General features: G+C 47.7%; 2 protein-coding genes across 11 annotated transcripts in view; one reads left to right on the top strand and one right to left on the bottom strand.

Moving 5' to 3' along the window:
- The window catches only part of odad1 (outer dynein arm docking complex subunit 1), a 30,939-nt gene extending 18,154 nt beyond the window's left edge, over positions 1-12,785 (top strand). For all 3 annotated transcript variants that reach the window (XM_067970189.1, XM_067970190.1, XM_067970191.1), the window contains exons 11-15: positions 2,317-2,485; positions 6,615-6,778; positions 8,220-8,323; positions 9,221-9,314; positions 11,732-12,785. In XM_067970189.1, coding sequence (XP_067826290.1) covers positions 2,317-2,485; positions 6,615-6,778; positions 8,220-8,323; positions 9,221-9,314; positions 11,732-11,800 — 600 coding nt within the window. In that variant the 3' untranslated portion in view covers positions 11,801-12,785. The remainder of the gene's footprint in view (positions 1-2,316; positions 2,486-6,614; positions 6,779-8,219; positions 8,324-9,220; positions 9,315-11,731) is intronic.
- A 3,549-nt stretch (positions 12,786-16,334) lies between these two features.
- The window catches only part of zgc:154075 (uncharacterized protein LOC556929 homolog), a 179,494-nt gene continuing 170,276 nt past the window's right edge, over positions 16,335-25,552 (bottom strand). For all 8 annotated transcript variants that reach the window (XM_067970182.1, XM_067970180.1, XM_067970183.1 and 5 more), the window contains 2 exons: positions 23,293-23,457; positions 16,335-16,710 (listed from right to left, as the gene is read on the bottom strand). In XM_067970182.1, coding sequence (XP_067826283.1) covers positions 16,597-16,710; positions 23,293-23,457 — 279 coding nt within the window. In that variant the 3' untranslated portion in view covers positions 16,335-16,596. The remainder of the gene's footprint in view (positions 16,711-23,292; positions 23,458-25,552) is intronic.

The raw sequence follows: 25,552 nt of genomic DNA, 5'->3' as shown, positions 1-25,552 counted from the left end.
AAGGTATTGCCTGGTACAATGCCACACAGACCTATAATCAATGCCCAGTCCATGCAGAATTAGCTGACACTTGGGTTGAGGCACTGGAAGATGGGCAGCAACTGTGAAACTGTACCCCAGTCACAGTCAGTGGAGGAGAGGGAGAATATCAGGAAAATAAGATGACCAACATCCTGTTCAGCGCTGAAGAGGCCCACATCGTACCAGACTGATGAAGAGGCCCACATCGTACCAGACTGATGAAGAGGCCCACATCGTACCAGACTGATGAAGAGGCCCACATCGTACCAGACTGATGAAGAGGCCCACATCGTACCAGACTGATGAAGAGGCCCACATCGTACCAGACTGATGAAGAGGCCCACATCGTACCAGACTGATGAAGAGGCCCACATCGTACCAGACTGATGAAGAGGCCCTTCATCCCATTTGATTTCATCCTTGCAGAAAATCAATTCTATTGTCTTCCGATGACAACATCCAGCTGGTCCTTAAATGAGCCTCCAGCCACTCACCCTGACAACTTGCTCCAGCTCTCGATTCCCTCTCTGTAAAGAAATACTTCCTGACGACTGTGCTTAATAAACGTAGCCCTTTGACCCTGACCTTGTGCTGCTGCATCTGCAAGTGTTGCTTAGGGTTTACTTTCTGCAATTTTTACACCTCTATGGCCATGGGTTCAAGTCCCACTCCAGGACTTATCATAGTACGTACAGCACAGGAGGAGGCCATTCGGCCCATCGTGCCTGTGCCGGCTCTTTGAACGAGCTATCCAATTAGTCCCACTCCCCTGCTCTTTCCCCATTGCCCTGTAAATTTTTTCCCTTCAGGTATTTATCAAGACTTGAGACCATAATCTAGGCTGACACTTCAGTGCAGTAATTAGGGAGTGCTGTACTGTCTCTCGGATGAGACGTTAAACCGAGGCCCCGTCTGCCCTCTCAGGTGGACATAAAAAAATTCCATGACACTATTTGAAGAAGAGCAGGGAAGTTTTTTTTTTATTCGTTCATGGGATGTGGGCGTCGCTGGCGAGGCCGACATTTATTGCCCATCCCTAATTGCCCTTGAGAAGGTGGTGGTGAGCCGCCTTCTTGAACCGCTGCAGTCCGTGTGGTGAAGGTTCTCCCACAGTGCTGTTAGGAAGGGAGTTCCAGGATTTTGACCCAGCGACGATGAAGGAACGGCGATATATTTCCAAGTCGGGATGGTGTGTGACTTGGAGGGGAACGTGCAGGTGGTGTTGTTCCCATGTGCCTGCTGCCCTTGTCCTTCTAGGTGGTAGAGGTCGCGGGTTTGGGAGGTGCTGTCGAAGAAGCCTTGGTGAGTTGCTGCAGTGCATCCTGTGGATGGTACACACTGCAGCCATGGCGCGCCAGTGGTGAAGGGAGTGAATGTTTAGGGTGGTGGATGGGGTGCCAATCAAGCGGGCTGCTTTGTCCTGGATGGTGTCGAGCTTCTTGAGTGTTGTTGGAGCTAAACTCATCCAGGCAAGTGGAGAGTATTCCATCACACTCCTGACTTGTGCCTTGTTGATGGTGGAAAGGCTTTGGGGAGTCAGGAGGTGAGTCACTCACCGTAGAATACCCAGCCTCTGACCTGCTCTTGTAGCCACAGTATTTATATGGCTGGTCCAGTTAAGTTTCTGGTCAATGGTGACCCCCAGGATGTTGATGGTGGGGGATTCGGCGATGGTAATGCCGTTGAATGTCAAGGGGTGGTGGTTAGACGCTCTCTTGTTGGAAATGGTCATTGCCTGGCATGAATGTTACTTGCCACTTATGAGCCCAAGCCTGGATGTTGTCCAGGTCTTGCTGCATGCGGGCTCGGACTGCTTCATTATTTGAGGGATTGCGAATGGAACTGAACACTGTGCAGTCATCAGCGAACATCCCCGTTCCTGATCTTTTGATGGAGGGAAGGTCATTGCGGAAGCAGCTGAAGATGGTTGGGCCCCCTGGTTTCCTGGCCAACACTTAACCCTCAACCAACATCACCAAATCAGATTAATTGAATCTATGTCATTGCTGTTAGTGGGATCTTGTTGTGCGTGAACTAGCCAACACATTTCCCTACAAAACAACAGTGACTACACTTCAAAAGTACCTCATTGGCTGTAAAACTTATTGGGACATCCTGAGGTTGTGAAAGGTGCTGTAGAAATGCAAGTTCTTTCATTTATTTCTGTAAAGGTTCCTTTTGAATGTGTCTCTTTCCAAGTTGAAGTGCGTTAGTTTATCTAGTCATCCCTCTGAGTCCTAGACCAGCCCCTTGTTTTCCTTGCTCTCCTGTCTACTTGTTTCATGTACGTCCCAGATCCAGGCAGAGATTGAAACCTTCAAATCACAGGAAGTCCAATTGGAGCAAGAACGTAAAGTTATGCTGAAGAAGATTGAAAGTCAGCAGGAGGAGGCAAGCAAACAGGCTGAGGAGTACGAGGGCAGGATCAAAGGGGTCCAAAAAACACTCGACCAACTCAAAGTAGGTAAGCAAGCAGCTTTATGAGAGCGGAATTGATTAAAGTGGACTGGGAAAATAGATTAAAGGGTAAGACGGTACATGAGCAGTGGTGTTCATTTAGGGAGTTATTTTACAACTTTCAAAATAAATATATTCCACTGAGGAAAAAAGGGTGTAAAAGAAATGACAGCCATCCGTGGCTAAGTAAAGAAATCAAGGATAGTATCCGACTAAAAACAAGGACATATAAGGTAGCCAAACTTAGTGGGAGGATAGAAGATTGGGAATTCTTCAAAAGACAGCAAAAAGTAACGAAAGGATTGATTAAGAAAGGGAAGTTAGATTATGAAAAGAAATTAGCAAAAAATATAAAAACAGATAGCAAAAGTTTCTATAGTTATATAAAAAGAAAAAGGGTGGCTAAGGCAAACATAGGTCCCTTAGAGGATGAGACCGGGAAATTAATGGTGGGAAACATGGAGATGGCAAAAATGCTGAACAAATATTTTGTTTCAGTCTTTACGGTAGAGGACACTAAGAATATCCCAACACTGGACAAACAGGGGACTCTACGGGGGGAGCAGCTAAATACGATTAAAATCACTCAGGAGATGGTACTCAGTAAAATAATGGGACTCAAGGCGGATAAATCCCCTGGACCTGATGGCTTCCATCCTAGGGTCTTGAGGGAAGTGGCAGTAGGGATTGTGGATGCTTTGGTGATAGTTTTCCAAAATTCCCTGGACTCAGGAGAGGTCCCGGCAGATTGGAAAACTGCTAATGTAACACCGTTATTTAAAAAGGGTAGTAGGCAGAAGGCTGGAAATTATAGGCCAGTTAGCTTAACATCTGTGGTGGGTAAAATTTTGGAGTCTATTATTAAGGAGACAGTAACGGAACATTTAGATAAGCATAATTTAATAGGACAAAGCCAGCATGGCTTTATGAAGGGGAAGTCATGTCTGACAAATTTGCTTGAGTTCTTTGAGGATATAACGTATAGGGTGGATAAAGGGGAACCAGTGGACATAGTGTATTTAGACTTCCAGAAGGCATTCGACAAGGTGCCACATAAAAGATTATTACTTAAGATAAAAAATCATGGAATTGGGGGTAATATTCTGGCATGGGTGGAGGATTGGTTATCTAACAGGAAGCAGAGAGTTGGGATAAATGGTTCATTTTCGGACTGGCAACCAGTAACCAGTGGTGTTCCACAGGGGTCGGTGCTGGGTCCCCAACTCTTTACAATCTATATTAACGATTTGGAGGAGGGGACCGAGTGCAACATATCAAAATTTGCAGATGATACAAAGATGGGAGGGAAAGTAGAGAGTGAGGAGGACATAAAAAACCTGCAAGGGGATATAGACAGGCTGGGTGAGTGGGCGGAGATTTGGCAGATGCAATATAATATTGGAAAATGTGAGGTTATGCACTTTGGCAGGAAAAATCAGAGAGCAAGTTATTTTCTTAATGGCGAGAGGCTGGAAAGTACTGCAGTACAAAGGGATCTGGGGGTCCTAGTGCAAGAAAATCAAAAAGTTGGTATGCAGGTGCAGCAGGTGATCAAGAAAGCCAACGGAATGTTGGCTTTTATTGCTAGGGGGATAGAATATAAAAACAGGGAGGTATTGCTGCAGTTATATAAGGTATTGGTGAGACCGCACCTGGAATACTGCATACAGTTTTGGTCTCCATACTTAAGAAAAGACATACTTGCTCTCGAGGCAGTACAAAGAAGGTTCACTCGGTTAATCCCGGGGATGAGGGGGCGGACATATGAGGAGAGGTTGAGTAGATTGGGACTCTACTCATTGGAGTTCAGAAGAATGAGAGGCGATCTTATTGAAACATATAAGATTGTGAAGGGTCTTGATCGGGTGGATGCAGTAAGGATGTTCCCAAAGATGGGTGAAACTAGAACTAGGGGGCATAATCTTAGAATAAGGGGCTGCTCTTTCAAAACTGAGATGAGGAGAAACTTCTTCACTCAGAGGGTGGTAGGTCTGTGGAATTTGCTGCCCCAGGAAGCTGTGGAAGCTACATCATTAGATAAATTTAAAACAGAAATAGACAGTTTCCTAGAAGTAAAGGGAATTAGGGGTTATGGGGAGCGGGCAGGAAATTGGACATGAAGCTGAGTTCGGATCGGTCAATGCCCTGTGGGTGGCGGAGAGGGCCCAGGGGCTGTGTGGCCGGGTCCTGCTCCGACTTCTTGTGTTCTTTAGATTTGTGGTTGGGATCAGATCAGCCATGATCTTATTGAATGGCGGAGCAGGCTCGAGGGGCCGATTGGCCTACTCCTGCTCCAATTTCTTATGTTCTTCTGTTTAGTTAAAAAGTGTTGATTTCTGAATTAATATCTTTTTAGTAAATTTTATTTATTAATTAATTATAATAACAACAATTGACGGGAGCGAGCCTCTGTCTCAGTGATAGTATTCCCGCCTCTGAGTCGGAAGTTGTCGGGTTCAAACCCACTCCAGGCGGCCCCGGGGAGGGGGGACCGGAGCCCCGGCTCTGAATTCCGGGTTGACATCCGGTGGGATTCTCGTGTCTGGTGGGTGTGGGTGACCCCCCCCTCATCGTATGGGTTGTGGGAGCCCATATAACTCTTCCCCTTTTTCGAACTAACCCCCCTATCGGCCGGTATAACGATGGTTACACCTATTCTCCGAGGGAGGAGTGTGGAGATAGGAAATGGTGATAACAATTGATTGTACAACAAAATACCACCAGAGGGCAGTGGCGACCTGTGTTTCAAGGTGTTACTGATTGAAGATGACTCCCTACTGTTAGGTTCTTCTCTTTCTCCTCATTTTCTCACCTCCTCTCCTGAAGGTGTTGACTCCAGCTGAGTTACAGGGTCCACAGACACTGCTAGCTCTCCGACTAGATAATGTCGACCATGACCAGCTGTTTCACCTTGTCCAGAACAGTAGATCCAGAGGACACGGCCTGAGCTTGAAGGGGATCAATTCAAAACTAATCTGCGGAAACAATATTTCAGTGAGCGAGTGGTGAACCAATGGGACAGGCTCCCTGGGGAGACAGTGGGAGCAGTTAGTGTCGATTCATTCAAACGCAAATCTGATCGATTTCTTTCAGAAGGTAACATTTCAGGAGACAGTATATGAGTAATTTGAGACATGACGTGGTGAGTGTAACAGGCTCGGGAGGAACAGGTGACTTTGGACCTGATTCCCAAAGCTCTCGACCACTGGGAGTTTCCTCACCTCATGTCTGGGTCTGTTGGAGACTGATTGATGGAGATTGATCGCTGTGATCAGTCAACAATCCATTATCGTTGTATCAGCGACTACCCAGATGGTGGAAGGTGAACTAGATGGACCGCGGACTATTATCGTCCAGCAATTCCTATGTTCCTGTCTCACGTATCATTTGATCATTTCGTATCTTCACACTCCTCCCTCGGAGAATAGGTGTAACCATCTTTATACCGGCCGATAGGGGGGTTAGTTCTAAAAGGGGGAAGAGTTTTATGGGCTCCCACAACCCATACGATGAGGGGGGGGGTCACCCACATCCACCAGACACGAATCACAGGTTATTCTTCATGAGTCTGGACCGTGAGGTAGAATTTTCTCAAACCTGGTGCCACCAGCGGGGCCTTTTACGCAGCGGACAACCTATAGGAAAGTCGTGGTACTTTGGCTATGATTTTCCATCCATTCACACAAACGGACAGAAAATCAGGGACCATGCAGAGGCTCGGTTGGCACATGCTCTGCCTGCTGTGGTACTCACCACACAGACCACACTGTGCTGAGTTACTGATCTTAGCCAGATTGGCAACTAGCCAGCCTTGCCAGTGATGAGAAAAAACTGGGGTGGGATAATCGGCCTCTGCTCCCCTGGGTCAGGAAAGTGAGAATTGGTCAGGGTTCCTGCTCCTGATTACTGTCCAGTGACCCCCCCACACCCGGCGGACAGATTTGGGCTGTGCTGTGATCTTCTGCTCGTGGGCAAACACTCACTGTCGACTCACTCGTGAAGAGTGGTCCCTTGGGTCTCCGTGAGCTTGACCCTGGCAAAAATCAGCACCAACGGGAGGGGAAGGGAGAAAAATCCTTTAAAATAAAAATACCCCGCATAAACCTCTTTTAATTTGAAATGTATTCCATCTACAGGAACTGAATCGCTGTTTAATAAAATGAACTGCGATCGATCGATTTTGGATGAAATGTTGGGATCGTCGTCTGGAATCCGAGATAGCAATGTGATGCAGTACCTGGGCCTTATTGAGCAGCGCACCAATGAGCTGCTGTCTATCCAATCCTATCTCACATCCAAGGTATCAATGGATCACTTCCCCCACACTCAGCCTCCACTGTCAAGGTTTCGTTTTGAGATGTGCAGAGATCTAGACAGTGATGTTTACACTGTTAGATATCTCCTTTGTTGTAATGAACACTCGGCTGGTTTGCAGCATCCACTGGGAGCCAGTGAGCGACACACTGTCCAAATATTTCACTTGGATCCCATCAGAGAACGAGGGGACTTTCCCATTTGTCACAGCTGGATTCCATCCCACATTAGGCTGCCAGCTGTGGCTCAGTGGGCGGCTCTCTCGCCTCTGAATCAGAAGGTTGTGGGTTCAAGTCCCACTCCAGAGAGCACAAAATCCAGGCTGACTCTCCCAGTGCAGTACTGAGGGAGTGCTACATTGTCGGAGGTGCCGTCTTTCAGATGAGACGTTAAACCGAGGCTCTGTCTGCCCCCTCAGGTGGACGTAAAAGATCCCATGGCACTATTTCGAAGAAGAGCAGAGGAGTTCTCCCCGGTGTTGTGGTTAATATTTATCCCTCAACCAACATCAATAAAAAACAGATCATTTACCTCACTCCTGTTTGTGGGATCTTGCTGTGCGCAAATTGGCTGCCGTGTTTCCCACATTACAATAGCGACTGCACTTCAGAAGTACTTCATTGACTGTAGAGTGCTTTGGGACGTTGTGAAAGGTACTATATAAATACAAGTTCTTTAGAGACGAAGGGACTGTGCTCCAACCCGCTCTGATCACCCAGCAGGGACCTCCACCCTCTCTGCCAAGGCTGGGTTGAACCCTGGTGCTTAGACAACTTCCTCCATGCCCAATGGTTCCGTGGGTGAATGCACCATGTGGTGCCATACTGAGCGAGGCAGGGCAGGAGGTATTGGGTTTAATCCCCAGTCTGTGATCAGTTGGCTGGTATCTGCTCTACTGCTAGAATTGGCCTTGGCTAGTAAAGTGGAATTGCCCCGAAAGGGGAACTTCAGCACCTGATGCTTGTCTGGGACACTTTCTGGAAGATGTTTTTTTGTGGACATCGAGTGAGGACAAAGACCAGGCTCAGCACTGACACCCCCACACGGCCGAATAGCCTGGCAATGCTCACTGTCTGGCTCACACATAAAGAATGGGCACTTGGGTGTGGTACTGGTGGGTAGGTGGTACCCCTGAAATCCGTGAACCCCAGTAATAGCTGGTGCCTTCAGAAGAGATAAAGGGGGAAATTGGAAACATCTGGTGATGCTTTACATGACTAGTAAATAAACTACTGGATACAATATATATTATAGTTGCAAATATTGTGAAAGAAACTTCAAGTTGATATTGCCAGTAGTCCTGGATTGACTTACATACAGGTTTACAGGCTGATTAAATTCAGTTCCAGGTGTGTCCAAACTTGGTGAGTCAGTTTATGAGACTGAGTAACGATAATATTTACTGTTCTCCATTCCCTTCTCCCCAGGATTATGACAAGCCATACGATCCACGAGAAGCTGCCATATTGCTGATGGGCCAGAATCCGGATAATCCCATCCAGCCCATCTACATCGAACCCCCAACCACAGGGTCTGTAGCTCCTCTCAGAGTTCCATCAGTCTCTCGGGGGAGAGGCAGAGATTGGCCCAACCATGAGCTCACAGTAACAACATGGAGCTCGCAAACTGATCTGACTTTATTCATAACTTATTTTATAAACCACTTTTTCACAACATTCACAGAACAGGAGGCTGTCCAGACACTGGCTGCCCTCTCATTCCCCCTCCTTTAGGGGATGGGTTTGTAAAAGGAGTCTGTAGAAAGTACACTGGGAGTGAAATTGGTCTTTGAGAGTAGTGCAATTCGGGCGATAGCGAATCAGCAGCCCGTTTTACACTCACCCCCGAATGGGAAAAAAAAATTGGGCGGTGTGTAAAACTGGCTGTTGATTCGCTGTCGCCTGCTCTGTGCTACTCTCAAAGACCAGTTTCACTCCTCACCGTTCTCCCAATGGGTCGTTGGGTAAATGAGGCCGGACCCTCACAGTTGACCTCAATTCCCTAGGCTAGAGAGAGAGGGAGGGAGGGAGGGAGAAAGATCAGCCAGGGTTCCTGCTTCCCTCCGTTAACCAGTGACCATCCCGTTGGAAAGCGCGAGTGTGTGAATGTCTGAAGAGGTCAGGATCGCGCTTGGCTGGGATGACCCCCCACCCCAGCTGACACCTGCTGTCTAGGCCCACACATGAATGGCCACTTGTGTGAGGTACTGAAGGGCAAGAACACCTGTGGAACCCACACCCCAGCGAGTCAGTGCTTACAGGAGAGGAGGAGAAAACTGGGGGGCGGCGGGGAGTTCAAGGGAGACTCCAGAGAGGCGACAGTTGGTTTTATTCCCTGATAATATGGATTGGAGTGTTCATTGAGTGATGCTGATATTTGGGGCAAAATGTTATAGAAATAATTCTTGTTACTGACTCTTCATTCCCAGAAATGATTATGACAGTGACTTGGACTCTCCGGTGACTGACGAGGAGGAGAGGCCTCTGACTCAGTCTGAGCTACGACAAAGAATAATGAAAGGGGTAAGAGCAGCGTGTCAATTCTCTGTGACCCTCCCGTGAACTGATTAGTGTAAATGTCACTGGTAAAATAGCTCCTGCACCTCCCCCTACAGTTAAACATGGTTTGGACCCAACTCACACTCAGGATGCCACTTCTTAAAGTCTTTATCTTCCCCCTTCCAGCCCTGCTGAAGGTGCCTTCTCCTCCTTGCAGGGGGTACCACTGCCCAGGGGACGGATGGTCATCTGGTGCCTTGTGCTAGTGCCCACCTTTCTCTGTGAGGAGCAGCAAGCTAGCTAACCACAAAGGCCATTACATCACATCCCTCAGCCAGAGCCCAGAGGTTCACCATAAAAAGTGTTTTCTGATTTTCATCTTAAGGTATTTCATCTGTTCACTGAGCTTAATTCAGAAACCTCTGCACCTTCCCCCATCTCATCAGCAACCTCAGTGTCGTCGAATGATTTCCCTACCTCGGCCTTTCTTCCTTCAATTCTGATCATTGATGGCCAGCTTGTGAAAGTTCAGTTATTCCAGGTGTTGTTGTAGCCATTTTTATCTTTCGGTCACCTGTGACCGTGGTGTTTAAACTGAGTATAATAGTTAGTTTAGAGAAAAGATACAAAAACAATAGAATTTTGAAACTCCAAAGTTACCGAGCAATATTTTCTCTCGAGTTCAGAATCAAAATATCAACAAGCATTTAAGCCAAAGCTTTCACCGAGGCTCAGCTGGTTAAGGTATAGCTGGTTATGGTATAGTTGGTTAAGGTATAGCTGGTTAAGGTATAGCTGTCAGCCTCGGCTCAGTGGGAGGCACTCTCATCTCAGAGTCATCTCATGGGTTCAAGCCCCACTCCAGAGACTTGAGCACATAATCTCGGCTGACACAAAAGTGTGGTACTGAGGGAGTGCTGCACTGTCGGAGGTGCCGTCTTTCAGATGAGACGTTAAACCGAGGCCCCGTCTGCCCCCTCGGGTGGATGTAAAAGATCCCACGACCACTATTTCAAAGAAGAGCAGCAGAGTTCTCCCTGGTGTCTTGGCCAATATTTATCCCTCAACCAACATCGATAAAAAAAGATAACCTGGTCATTTACTTAATTGCTGTTTGTGGGATCTTGCTGTGTGCCGATTGGCTGCCACGTTTCCTATATTACAGCAGTGACTACACTTCAAAAAGTATTTCATTGGCTGTAAAGCACTTTGGGACGTCCTGAGTTCTTTTGTTCAAAGATGGTGTGAGTTACACCAGGCCAAGAAGGTTCTTGTTTTGATCCCTGGTCCGTGCTGAGTTAGCTGATTATCAGTAAGAGCAGCAGTAGGGGAGCTATAATTAGCTTCAGTGCCCCTGGCATGGGGAGTAGAAAAACTCAGCCTGCTCCTGATTTCTGCTGGTAAATGGTAAAATCAAGTGAGGTGATTTAAAAGGGAGATAGATACTTGGCTATTAAGCGATTATTTAGAAAAGGCAGGCAGTTTGGACTTGAACAATAGAGATACCATGCATAACAAAAGGCAGTCTCGATCAGCCAAATAGCCTATTCCTGTTCCTAAATGTAGATGTTGGGGGAAAGACAAGATTGGGTTTGGCTGTGATGCCCACTATGGTTGAATATCCCACCAACAGTCACTGTCTAGGCTCATACATGTAAAATGGTGAGACACCAGAGGGTGCCCAGTCACATTAAAATGTAACCAGCATTCAGATACTGGCAACAACAACAACAACCTGCATTCATGCGGCGTCTTTAATGGGGTAAAATGTCCCAAGACACTTCACAGGAATGATTAGCAAACAAAATTTGACACCAAGCCGCATTAGTAGATATTAGGACAGGTGAGAGGTAGGTTTTAAGGAGGGTCTTAAAGGAGGAGGGAGAGGTAGAGAGGTTTAGGGAGGGAATTCCAGAGCTCAGGGCCCAGGCAGCTGAAGGCACGGCCGCCAATGGTGGGGCAAAGGAAATCAGGGATATGCAAGAGGCCAGAATTGGAGGAGCGCAGAGATCTCGGAGGGTTGTAGGGCTGGAGGAGGTTTCAGAGATAGGGAGGGGCGAGGCCATGGAGGGATTTGAAAACAAGGATGAGAATTTTAAAATCGAGGCGTTCCCGGACTGGGAGCCGATGTAGGTCAGCGAGCACAGGGGGTGATGGGAGAATGGGACTTGGTGTGAGTTAGGATACAGGCAGCAGAGTTTTGGCTGAGCTAAAGTTTATAGAGTATGCAGAATTCTACTTTCCCTGGCCAAAGAGTGATGCACAGCCGGCCGTATAACTCAGACCTGCTGACCTGTGCTTCGGTCTAACTGGTACCTGCATCATAACTGCACCTTCAGAGACCCAGCTGTCTCTAATTGTTTGTTTAGTGGCTGCTCCCACTCCCTGGTTGCTATGCATCGTGGCGGTGAGTTCATTTATTGCATGTCACTGTTTTTTAGGTGATTAAGAAAGAAGCAAAGGCTTTGAAGAAAGGCATACAGCATGACCGCTCTCAACAAAAGTGCTGAAAGCATCAGAGGACCTGCCATCAACAGCGGGACGCTGAAGAAGATTGTATTCACGGCATTTACTTTCTGTGTTTAGAGAAATTAACACATCTACACCATTTTTTTTCTCTCCAGTTTTCTGCCCTCCTGTCCTCAGTTTGTTAACCCCCTGCTGGGTGAGGATTTTTTTGCTCTGCCACATTCTTAAATTAGAATTGTTGGTAATTCTAGAAATAGCATGTAAGGAGTTAATCATTGTCACTCATCTTATTCTTCAAGGAGGAACACCTCAGTTCACTCCGAGACATACTGGCCATGAATTTGCTTATGCATTCAGATTGTTGAAGCTGAGAACAAAAGGAAACTCTCGGGCATCAGTTAACTGGAATGGTCATATTCACTGACCAGCACCTCAGGTCATTAATAGCAATTACTTTGATTCAATGTTTATCAATTGCTGTTCTTGTGTAATTAAACCATGAAAGGTATATTTTCGACTCACAATGCAAAGAGTTTGCCTCTGTCTGGGCAGTGACTTTGATTGTTTGGTGTTTCTGAGGCTAATGGGAAAAGGGGCAGGTCTCTGATTGGCAGGAACTCTGTGTGATTGACAGCCCGGTACCAGGGCACAGACTCAGCCAGTTTTGAGAGGGAGAGTGAAAGAGAGTCAGTCTGTAACTCACCGTCACCTGCTGTAATGCGGAGCGTATTTAAAATTTCATGCCACTGTTCATTTTTGTCTGATTACACCTCTGTGAAGTGCCTTGGGATATTTTTCTACATTAAAGGTGCTATATAAATGCACATTGTTGTTGTTGTCCGTCTAGTCTGAGGTTAAAGTAGTGACTCTACAACAACAACAACTTGCATTTATATAGCGCCATTAATGTAGTAAAAATATCCCAAGGCGCTATAAGGAGACAGAGTGCTGAATCTTTTGGGTGTAGCGTTCTGAAAACTGTATGCTTTGGCTTATCTACTTCATGTAAATTAAACCATTTGTTGGTTTGAAGCTGAGAGTGTTTGTCCAGTCTACTATCCGTGAAGAGATTGAAGAATTGGCAGCATTTGTATTCCAGTAGCTGGTGTACAGAGTTAGGGTTCTGCGTCTCACTCTGTAGCAACTTGCCAAGGCTTCTTCGGCAGCACCTCCCAAACCTGTGACCTCCACACCTAGAAGGACAGACAACAGGTGCATGGGAACAACACCACCTCCAAGTTTCCCTCCGAGTCACACACCATCTTGACTTGGACCAATATCACTGTTCCTTCATCGTCGTTGGGTCAAAAACCTGGAACTCCCTACCAAACAGCACTGTGGGAGAACCTTCACCACATGGACTGCAGCGGTTCAAGAAGGCGGCTCACCACCACCTAGCAAAGGGTAACGGTCGATGGGCGTTTTTGAGACTGGAAGGCTGTTTCCAGTGGGGTTCCGCAGGGCTCAGTACTAGGTCTCGCTTTTTGGGATATATATTAATGATTTAGACTTAAATGTAGGGGACATGATTAAGAAATTTGCAGATGATACAAAAATTGGCCGTGTGTTTGATAGTGAGGAGGAAAGCTGTAGACTGCAGGAAGATATCAACGGACTGGTCAGGTGGGCAGAAAAGTGGCAAATGGAATTCAAACCGGAGAAATGTGAGGTAATGCATTTGGGGAGGGCAAACAAGGCAAGGGAGTACACAGTAAATGGGAGGATGCTGAGAGGTGTAGATGAACAGAGGGATGTCCACAGATCCCTGAAGGTAGCAGGATCGGTAGATAAGGTGGTTAAAAAGGCATACGGGATACTTTCCTTTATTAGCCGAGGCATAGAATATAAGAGCAGGGAGGTTATGCTGGAACTGTATAAAACACTAGTTAGGCCACAGCTTGAGTACTGTGTTCAGTTCTGGTCACCACGTTACAGGAAGGATGTAATTGCACTAGAGAGGGTGCAGAGGAGATTTACGAGGATGTTGCCAGGGCCGGTGAATTTTAGCCATGAGGAAAGATTGGAAAGGCTGGGGTTGTTTTCTTTGGACAGAAGAGGCTGAGGGGTGATTTAATTGAGGTGTATAAAATTATAAAGGGCCTAGCTAGAGTGGACAGGAAGGACCTATTACCCTTAGCAGAGAGGTCAATAACTAGGGGGCATAGATTTAAAGTAATTGGTAGAAGGATTAGAATTGAACTGAGGAAAAAAATTTCACCCAGAGGGTGGTGGGGGTCTGGAACTCACTGCGTGACAGGGTGGTAGAGGCAGAAACCCTCAACTCATTTAAACAGCACTTGGAAATGCACTTGAAGTGCTACAAGACTACGCACCAAGTGCTGGAAAGCGGGATTAGGCTGGGGGGCTCATTTTCGGCCGGCACGGACATGATGGGCTGAATGGCCTCCTTCTGTGCCGTAAATTTTCTATGATTCTTTCTATGACACCTTCTCAAGGGCAACCAGGGATGGGCAATAAATGCCGGCTTTGCCAACGATGCCCACGTCCAGAAAATTAATATACAAAAAAAATTCCACAAGCACCAGCCGCTTTTTATCCCACCCCAGAGCCCGTTCAAGTGTGAGCCTCGACAGTGAGTGTCAGCTATGTGGTGGGATGGGGCATTGCCAGCTGAGCCTGGTCCGAATTTATGTCCTCAGCCAACATCTCCGCCCCCCCAACCGCCCTCCACACACGCTTTCTGGCAGAATAGCGATCGTGAGCAGGAACACTGGCTGATTTCCACCTGCTGAACACTGAGGCTAGTTGCACTGTCTCAACTCCTGCCTGGACTGAGATCAGGTTACTCAGTGCAGACCAGCAACAGAACCTGGAACATCTTCGTCTGTGTGACTCAGTATCACTCCAGGCAGGATACTGCCCACAGGGACCCCAGGGGAGCTCCTCCTCGTTCCCTTCTCCTCACCAATTCCATTCAAAGGCACAGCCTGCCCTTGTGAATTGGCAAATAAAGGACACTTTTAATCTTGAAAGTTCCAGCAGATTTTCTTTTAATTTGCGATCAACACAGGACAATTCTAATCCTTCATATTCGTTATTAATCAGATTTGTCATACAAGTAATTTCCCATCTTGTAGAAAAAGTAAAATTATCTGCACATAAATTTGGTGCAACCACTGAACCATGGCCATGGTCGACACCTTTAGAAATTTAACTTCAATGGAAAGGAAAATCAGGCAGGGCGTTTACACTGGGTGGGACGTGTACATCGGGCGGGGTGCGTATGCCAGGCGGGGTGTGTACACCGGGCGGGGCGTGTACACCGGGCGGGGTGTTAAAACCGGGCGGGGCGTGTACACCGGGCGGGGTGTTAAAACCGGGTGGGGCGTTTATATCGGGCAGGGTGTTTATACCGGGCAGGGCGTGTATACTGGGTGGGGCGTTTATACCAGGCAGGGTGCGTACACCGGGCAGGGTGTTTATACCGGGCGGGGCGTGTACACCGGGCAGGGGCGTACACCGGGCGGGGTGCGTACACTGGGTGGGGCGTTTATACTGGGCGGGGTGTGTATACCGGGGTGGGGCGTACACCGGGCGGGGTGCGTACACTGGGTGGGGCGTTTATACCGGGCGGGGTGTTTATAACAGGCGGGGCGTGTACACCGGGCAGGGGCGTACACCGGGCGGGGTGTTTATACCGGGCAGGGTGCATACACCGGGCGGGGTGTTTACACTGGGTGGGGCGTTTATACTGGGCGGGGTGTGTATACCGAGCGGGGTGTTTATACCGGGCAGGGGTGTTTATACCAGGAGGTGTTTATACCGGGCAGGGTGCGTACACTGGGTGGGGCGTGTACACCGGGCAGGGGCGTACACCGGGCGGGGCATGTACACTGGGTGGGGCGTTTATACTGGGCGGGGTGTGTATACCGGGGTGGGGCGTACACCGGGCGGGGTGCGTACACTGGGTGGGGCGTTTATACCGGGCGGGGTGTTTATAACAGGCGGGGCGTGTACACCGGGCAGGGGCGTACACCGGGCGGGGTGTTTACACTGGGTGGGGCGTTTATACTGGGCGGGGTGTGTATACCGAGCGGGGTGTTTATACCGGGCAGGGGTGTTTATACCGGGAGGTGTTTATACCGGGCAGGGTGCGTACACTGGGTGGGGCGTGTACACCGGGCAGGGGCGTACACCGGGCGGGGCATGTACACTGGGTGGGGCGTTTATACTGGGCGGGGTGTTTATACCGGGCGGGGCGTGTACACTGGGTGGGTCGTTTATACTGGGCGGGGTGTGTACACTGGGTGGGGTGTTTATACTGGGCGGGTGTGTATACCGGGGTGGGGCGTTTATACCGGGCAGGGTGCGTACACCGGGCGGGGTGTTTATACCGGGCGGGGCGTGTACACCGGGCGGGGCGTGTACACTGGGCGGGGCGTGTACACTGGGCGGGCCGGTCAATCCACTGCCGCCCATTTTGCGCCCCTTGGTATTGATTTTCGGATCAACTGTGAGAGTTTGTGCCGCAGCAGGAGAGTCTCACCCGCCGGCTGCATGTATCAGGAAATTGCAGGTGAGCTGCCCACAAATTTTCATTCAGTTATCTGCAAATTATTTCTACAGTAGATTTTAATGTGTGCGTTTTAGTCATTGATTCAATTACATGGCTATGTCTTTCCGATCGATGGGGTGGATTTTACACATTATTATTCCCATACAGAGCTTCAGGTATACAGGTCAGCACAGCCACATGGTTTTCTACCCACTGTAATTGAGTAGCTTCTTCTGGCTTGTGAGCTCTGCATTAACTACTAAAAACTGCTCCCAAATATCTCCTGCTTGTTGAGGTGACTCCAGATATCGATTATTCTATCTAGTCACAGCAGACAACGCGGTTTTCTCTCCGTGCGCGTTCTGCATCAAACACTAGCAGGTGGCTGGCCAGGGTCTCCTCGGGGCCGGTCCTGATCAGTGATGGATTGTTCTCCTGTGGAACGAAAGAGAAAGAAAAGGGAAGTCACACAGTGAAAGGTTCCAGGGGAGCAATGCTGTGCTCAGTAAAACTGCCACAATGCACTGTGCAACAAGCAAGAAACTTTTCTATACAGTTAGAGCTTAAGCATCCAAAGGCACTTGGGAGTCCAGAGCCTGTTGCTTTACTAACCCAGCTAGAGGGTGCATGGATGCGGCTGCCTTAAAATGGAGGAGTGAAGATCTCGCAATGGGTTGGTGGACCATCGACGGTGATATTAAGATGTACAGGTCAGGACGGTGTCAGTTTTGAATCCACAGTTTTGCTGAGTTAGTTGATTTCTGCCAAGGTAGCGGTAAGGATGCTGTAACTGGAATTAGTGCCTTGGGCTAAGGAAAGGAAAAAAGTTGAAGGTTCCTGGTTCTGCTCACTATCCAGTGATTGCGGGTGAAGGTAGGATCAGGTTTTGTAGTAATGCCCTCCCTGGTGACCTGACAAAACTCACTGAATAGTATTTAGTTAATTATATAACTGGATTTAACCAGTCCTGTCAGAGTTTTAGGTTCTGTGTTTTGTTAAGCACCACTCAGAAATTAGAACACAACAGGCAGTGAAGCATCTGCTGAGTGTGCTGTGAATAAGAGACAGCATTACAATCATTATCCAGTGATCCCTCCTGGAAACTGTGTGCGCTCGGACATGGGATCAAGATACAATTGAGCTCCACAGACAAATACTCCGCCGACACCCACTGTCTGGGCTCACACATGACAAACGGCCACTTGAGTGAGCTGGTGGACGGTGTCAGTGCCCAGTGCTTAGAGAATCAGTGCCTTCAAGAGAAAAAGGGAAAAAATTGGCAGAAAAGGATACATTTTAAGAAGTGGTTCACATGTCCATGTCCCACAAGGAGTGTTACTGACCTTGGGTATGCTCAAGATAATTCAAGTTAAGCTTTGTCTGTGGGGGAGGGGCCTTCTCTAGATTTCTATGTTGACGACAGGGCAGTTGGAGAGCTGCACTCAAGCAAAAATTCAATGAGCTACTGCGTACAGTTCTGGTCTCTACATTACAGGAAGGATGTGACTACACTAGAGAGGGTACAGAGGAGATTTACGAGGATGTTGCCAGGACTGGAGAATTTTAGCTATGAGGAAAGAGAGGTCAATAACTAGGAGGCATAGATTTAAAGTAATTGGTAGAAGGATTAGAGAGGAGCTGAGGAGAAATTTTTTCACCCAGGGGGTGATGGAGGTCTGGAACTCACTGCCTGAAAGGGTGGTAGAGGCAGAAACCCTCAACTCATTTAAAAAGTACTTGGATGTGCACCTGAAGTGCCGAAACCTACAGGGCTACGGACCAAGTGCTGGAAAGTGGGATTAGGCTGGATGGCTCATTTTCGGCCGATGCGGACACGATGGGCCGAATGGCCTCCTTCTGTGCTGTAAATTTTCTAATATTCTATATGAGTGCCACTCGATCCATTTTTCTTTTGCCATGTGCCAACAGTCTCTATTGGGCTTGTTGAGAAGGTTGGGTCATTTATATTGGTGGCTGGTGTTAGCGGCAGGAGCTCTCTGCGCTTGCTGCCAATGGCATGTTATCATTGTAAGACTGCCATAAGTGGCTGACCACGTGTCCATTTCCCCAGTGCTGTCGCTGGATTTCAGCAGAGTGTAATTCTGGCCATGTCACGTTTTGCACTGTGTCCATTTGAACTGAAAAACACCCAATTATAGATTCTGTCCTTCCAGACTTGGGGTATGTCTGGAGAGAGAATTCTGAGCTGTGAAGCAGCAGGGGATCATTCGCAATTTGCTGGAAGGGATCCATCCATTGTCCCTGGCAGTGTTAGCGGGATAGTTGGGTGTAAGAAGTCTGCCTTCAATTTCCATTGGGTTGCAGCTAAGTTGTGTCCGTTTTCACTGGGTAGGGAGCATGGAATGTCTCTGTCTTCCTTTAAGGTCAGGGGAATCTCACATGCCAGCTGTTCAGCCCAGATAAGAAAATTCCAGACTTCCAAAGTCAAATTGAAATGGAAGGAAAGTCATAGGGCTATAAATTGGGCGCTACACGGCCTTCTAAGGTCCCAAAATGGCGTCCGGAATGTACACGCATGCTTCTAACGCCGGACACCATCTTGGTAAAGGCTTTTGTGCAAGCGCAGATAACGAATGCCGGTACCATGTAAAGTAAGGAGAATATGCATTAGATCAGTGTTCAACGCTGATTTAAAGAGATAGATACCATTTTGGCACTCAATGCTCCAGCCAACACACTGTCTTAACCACGAACATCTGAACATGTTGTAGGTGGCCTGGAGGACCCCCCACCAGCACTATTTAATGGGGCCATGCAGGATTTGCTGGATTAGTGCTTCTGGCTGCAGATGCATTTTGTGCCTGTTTTTGGAGGTCTCCTACACTTGAATACTAGGAGTATGGGACATAGCCTAACATTTAGAGCCAGGACATGCAGGAGTGAAGTTAGGAAAAGCTTCTATACACAAAGGATGGTAGACGTTTGAAATGCTCTTCTGCAAACGGCAGTTGATGCTAGCTCAATTGTTAATTTTAAATCTAAGATTGATAGATTTTTATTAACCAAGGGTATTAAGGGATATGGGGCTAAGGCTGGTAGATGGAGTTAGGTCACAGATCGGCCATGATTTCAGTGAATGGCGGAACAGGCTCGAGGGGCTAAATGCCACTGCCACTTGCTGCCTCCTGTTATGCGCCACCTTTTCCTGCAAGAAAGCGGGACGTGTGTTGGTGAGTGTCCTGCAGGATGTTTGGGTGATGTGCTTGTCATGGTTGAATAGTTGCCAGTGTGTGTGGCCTGTGAGTTGTGGGTGGGCGGCTTGCAACAGTGGTATTGTGTGAGGGTGAGAGGAAGCATCTGATTGGAAGAGTTGAGTACTGATGGAAAGAGTTTGTTGGTAGGTGGGTGATGGGGGTACAGTGCGTGGAGCAGTGGATGCAGCTAGTGGTGCAGTTGGTAGGAGACGCCACTTGACAGTTGATCTCACTCACCTTGACCTCGTGTCAAAGCAGTGAACTTCTTCCTGCACTGCATCCATTTTTGTGGTGCTATGCGCCTGGCATTGACATCGTCCCCTACTGCCACTTGAACATATGTCTGGAGAGCCTCTTGCCCCCCTGCGGATATAGGATGCCCCTCCTTCTGTCCACCTCTTGCACCAAGGTCTCCAGTGCATCAGCAGAGAACCTTGGTGCATGCTCTCTCGCAGGCCTGGTACCAACTCAGATCGGCAGATTGGTGAGGTCTGGTGTGCAGACTGGAGGATGTGCGATTTAGTAGTTCGCAACCTTTATTCAATGTTTTATCATAACTCATCAGTTTGTAAACATAGGGGCGGGACCTGCATCTGTGTTTTACATGTGCGATGTCTGATATCCGTTTAGACTCCGTGCGGACCTGTATCTCATAATTTGCATATAAGAGGTGCAGGCTGCCTTTAAGAGGCGGGAGGCACTCATTCGATATTGGGTCTCCCCTACTGGTGAGACGTCACAGAACAATGCAGCTAGGCCTAGCTGCTTGTGCTGGAAGCAGGTAAATGAGTAGGCAGCACGAATCTCACCTGCTGCCTGCATCAGAACGACCGGGTGCGGGTTCATTGCTCACCGTGACCCCTGTGCCCGGATTTGGGGACTATTGAATTTAACCCCCATATTCTCCTTGAATGGAAGGAGATGCAGGAATGGAATCACCACCTGCACTGAAGAATAGGAGCCACCAGGTGGCAGTGCATTATCACAGCTAAGCACGGTCTGCGTCCCTGACACTATGTGGCAATTAGTGAGCACTCACCAGTTTAACTGGAGCGAGCAGGACACTATGTGGCAATTAGTGAGCACTCACCAGTTTAACTGGAGCGAGCAGGACACTATGTGGCAATTAGTGAGCACTCACCAGTTTAACTGGAGCGAGCAGGACACTATGTGGCAATTAGTGAGCACGCACCAGTTTAACTGGAGCGAGCAGGACACTATGTGGCAATTAGTGAGCATTCACCAGTTTAACTGGAGCGAGCAGGACACTATGTGGCAATTAGTGAGCACGCACCAGTTTAACTGGAGCGAGCAGGACACTATGTGGCAATTAGTGAGCACTCACCAGTTTAACTGGAGCGAGCAGGACACTATGTGGCAATTAGTGAGCATTCACCAGTTTAACTGGAGCGAGCAGGACACTATGTGGCAATTAGTGAGCACGCACCAGTTTAACTGGAGCGAGCAGGACACTATGTGGCAATTAGTGAGCACTCACCAGTTTAACTGGAGCGAGCAGGACACTATGTGGCAATTAGTGAGCACGCACCAGTTTAACTGGAGCGAGCAGGACACTATGTGGCAATTAGTGAGCACGCACCAGTTTAACTGGAGCGAGCAGGACACTATGTGGCAATTAGTGAGCACGCACCAGTTTAACTGGAGCGAGCAGGACACTATGTGGCAATTAGTGAGCACGCACCAGTTTAACTGGAGCGAGCAGGACACTATGTGGCAATTAGTGAGCACGCACCAGTTTAACTGGAGCGAGCAGGACACTATGTGGCAATTAGTGAGCACGCACCAGTTTAACTGGAGCGAGCAGGACACTATGTGGCAATTAGTGAGCACGCACCAGTTTAACTGGAGCGAGCAGGACACTATGTGGCAATTAGTGAGCACTCACCAGTTTAACTGGAGCGAGCAGGACACTATGTGGCAATTAGTGAGCACGCACCAGTTTAACTGGAGCGAGCAGGACACTATGTGGCAATTAGTGAGCACTCACCAGTTTAACTGGAGCGAGCAGGACACTATGTGGCAATTAGTGAGCACGCACCAGTTTAACTGGAGCGAGCAGGACACTATGTGGCAATTAGTGAGCACGCACCAGTTTAACTGGAGCGAGCAGGACACTATGTGGCAATTAGTGAGCACGCACCAGTTTAACTGGAGCGAGCAGGACACTATGTGGCAATTAGTGAGCACGCACCAGTTTAACTGGAGCGAGCAGGACACTATGTGGCAATTAGTGAGCACTCACCAGTTTAACTGGAGCGAGCAGGACACTATGTGGCAATTAGTGAGCACTCACCAGTTTAACTGGTGCGAGCAGGACACTATGAGCCAATTAGTGAGCACTCACCAGTTTAACTGGAGCGAGCAGGACACTATGTGGCAATTAGTGAGCACTCACCAGTTTAACTGGAGCGAGCAGGACATTATTTGGCAAGTAGTGAGCACTCACCAATTTAACTGGAACAAGCAGGACACTATGTAGCAGCTTCAGCTCAGTACTGGTGCACACTCGTGCAAGCACAGCCACACTTTGATTCCTCACCCTAAACCCGTGCTGATTTTCCTCTCTAGCCCAGGGATGTAGAAGGCAGTTGTTACATCCCTACTGCCACCCTGACTGAGATCAGATAGCTGGGTCTGTATGATTCAGTACCAAAATCAGGGCATTTGCGACCAGGCCATCCTGGGAGCTGGAAGGGAATTATGGAAAAAGAGAAAACTGTGAGAAAATAGAAACAAAATGAATCAGAATGTGAGGTTATAACTCTAACTGTGCTGAGGTACTACAGCCTGAATCACAAAGATTAAATGGACAAACACCAAGTCACTGTCCAAAAGCAACTTTCCTGTGATTAGCTTATTTAAAGGATTTTCAGAAAGGTCAGTGATTCTTAAAAAAATTACAGAGAATTATTTTTGTAGGTACTGTGGGTTTTTTTTGTCTCAAAGTTATTTTTCAAACTCTTTTCAAATTATCCGAATACAGAGATTTCACACAAGGATCCTGCTCCTTATCAGTACCCAGTATCCTTATCTGCTGGAAGTGCCTGTGTGTGGACAGGATTGGGTTTGGTTGTGATGCCCCCACAGCTGAATAGCCTGTCAACACTCACTATGTAGTCTCGTGTAAAGAATGCCCGCTTGAGTTGCTACTGGAGGGCACCCATGGAATCATGACCCAGTTGGAGTCAGCACCTTCAGGACAGCAATGTAGAAAGCTGAAAGAGGAGAGCGGAAAGAAGGACCTGCATTTACATGGCAGCTCATCATGCTTCCCAGGTGTTTCCCAAAGCAATTCGCACATAATGAGTTACTTTGAAGTATAGACAAAGTTGTTGTGTAAGCAAATGCAGGAGTTGTTTTGCACACAGCAAGATCTCAAACAGTGGCAAATGACCTGTTTTTGGTGGTGTTGGTTAAGAAATGTTGGCCAGGACAACTCCCTGCTCGTCCTCAAATAGTGTCATGGGATCTTTAACAGCCACATCAACCACCAGAACAGGGCGCAGCTTAACAGCTCATCTGAAGGACAGCATCTCCAACAATGCAGTAGTCCCTCAGTACTGCGCTGGATTGTCAGCCTAGAATGCGTGATTACATCCTGGAGTGGGGCTTGAGTCGACAATGTTCTCACTCAAGAATCAAGAGTGCTCCCAACTGAGTGAAGCTGACACTTGATACAAACCATTACATTAAAAAATACAAACCTTGACCGAGCAGTGATGTAGAATGCAATAAAAGAAAGGAAAGGTAAAGGAACTTCAACAGCTCGTCAGACACTTACAGCAACAGCCTGTATGAAACTGTCCATCAGGTAGTAGTCAGCTCCACCGTGCGCTCCAAGGTGGGTTTTCTGCATCGCAGAGTAGTCCGAGGGATATTCTTTCTTCGTCTGTGTAAGGAAATCGAAAACCGTCACCGGATTCTGGCCCTCACTCGACAGCTCCCCCTACAACACCAAACAAAGAGGTAACGGTGAGCTAACACTGTTGCAATCTGCAGAGGATATATGTGAAAAATTTCTCATTCCAATCTGTGCTCCACATAGGCAGCAGCTTTTGTGGTACTGAACCATACAGATCAAGAAGATCCCAGTTTTGAATCTGCTCTATGCCAAGTTAGCTGATCTTAATCCAGGCAGCTGGTGGGGTACTCCAGTTGGTCTCAGCCTGGGCTGTGGGCGGCCAGGGTTCCTACTTCTGATCGCTATACGGTGACCCCTACTGGAAAGTACTTGTGTAGAAGTTGGCTGGAGACAGCCTTAGGCTCAGCTGTGATGGTTTCCACAGTTGAGTAGCCTCTCAATATTCACTGTCTATCCTCACGTGAAGAATGGCCACTTGCACAAGGTACAAGAGTGCAACCGACACCCGCAGCACTGTACCACAACACGAGTCAGGAGAGGAGGGGAGGAAGTTGGGGCTAAAATGCAGTGTTTGTATGGGGTAGATGTTAAGCCAGTGAACTGACCTCAGTCCTATTGTCATCTCATTCTTGCTGCATCCATAACAAGCTGAAGTTTATTTTATCAGCACGTCTGCTGTGTTTCACAATGTGAAATGAGCTGTGTGCAATTTTTTCTCCCCTCCTCTCCTAAAGGCATGCACTCCTTGTTGGGGTAAGAATCCACGAGCATTAATCTCCCTCTAGTACCTTGCCCAGGTGGCTCTGTGTTAGCCTGGATAGTGGGTTTCAGCACAGTATTCTATTGTAGAGGTGTGGATATCACAGCTGTCCTGTCCTGACTGCTGCACTGACTCAGATCAGCTAACTCAACATAAACCGGGGACCTTCCTGATCTGTATGGCATAGCTACTCACTGGATAAACTCTTTGAGCCACCCTGGGCTGTGTGGATTGAAGACTTTTGCTAAGCCCAAGACTGAATGGGAGTTTGATAGGGATGGAGGATGAGCCAGAATCATGGCTCGAGGATAATTAATACCTCCAGAACATAAGTCACAGCACAAAAAGGAAAAAAAAGTTTCAATTATTTTTAAAAACAGACTTTTCATTTTAATGGGGAGTGAGCACCCAAATTCCTGACATACCCTCCCGACAGGTAACACTTCTCACTGCAAACTGGATTTTGTAAAGTCACCCCCTTTATAATCTAGTGTACCTGTCAGAAATTCCCAACTGCTTGCTCCATTCATCTGGTTAAGGCAATGAGTAGCTGAGCTGAACAGCAATACTAACAACAGTTTACATTTCTATAGCACCCCTTAGATAAAGGACAACACCTCAGAGCTCACCACAGGGAGGAAGAAGAAATAATTGGCAAAATATTGCGCTGTATTTTAGCTTAAAGACTGAACGCATTGAATGAAGACGGCATTGATAAGATGGACAACCTCACTGGGGCTGCAAACATGTTGAAATATGTAATATGGGCAAATAAAATTCACCGACAAGTACTTGCAGCAATTAAAGCATTAAGCTAACCAGGGCTGTGGTGAAGATAGAAATGAGCTGTGCTTTTTGGTATGCGCTTACCAAACGAAAAAATAAGATTGCCTGTGTGTTTACTAACAATTATTATGCTTTATTTTCCTTGCCATTTTTCTCTCCTTCCCCCCTTTTGACGTTGTTAACTTCTTCCTGGTCTATTGTTCTATAGGCACCAGGACTCCTCTGGTAATTCAGCCAAGTGGCCAATCTTCGTGTGTAAGGCTATACAGTGAGTGTTGACCGACTATTCAACTATTGGAGGCTTCACAGCCGAACTCAATACTGTCCTGATCCAACATAGACAGACACACACACATGCTCTTTCTAGCAGCAGGTGTTGGCAAGGGATCAGAAATTGGAACCCTGGCTGATTTTTGTCTCTCTAGCCTAGGGACACTGAAGCTAGCCCCCATTCCACCGTCCTGACTGAGATCAGCTAACTCAGAACATACCAGGTATTCAGTCTGGGATTTCCCTGATCTGTATGCCTCAACTACTCACTGGATTAACCTTCTGAGCTGCAAGGAGAGCTGAATTATGTATCTTTAAAATCATAATAAAAATAATTTCTGAGTGTCAGGGGGGTATTCACCA

This window comes from Heptranchias perlo, chromosome 32 (genome assembly GCF_035084215.1).
Source record: "Heptranchias perlo isolate sHepPer1 chromosome 32, sHepPer1.hap1, whole genome shotgun sequence".
Lineage (NCBI taxonomy): Eukaryota > Metazoa > Chordata > Chondrichthyes > Hexanchiformes > Hexanchidae > Heptranchias > Heptranchias perlo.
The sequence above is the reverse complement of the archived record's forward strand: the minus strand, read 5'-3'. Positions and strand labels throughout refer to the sequence as shown.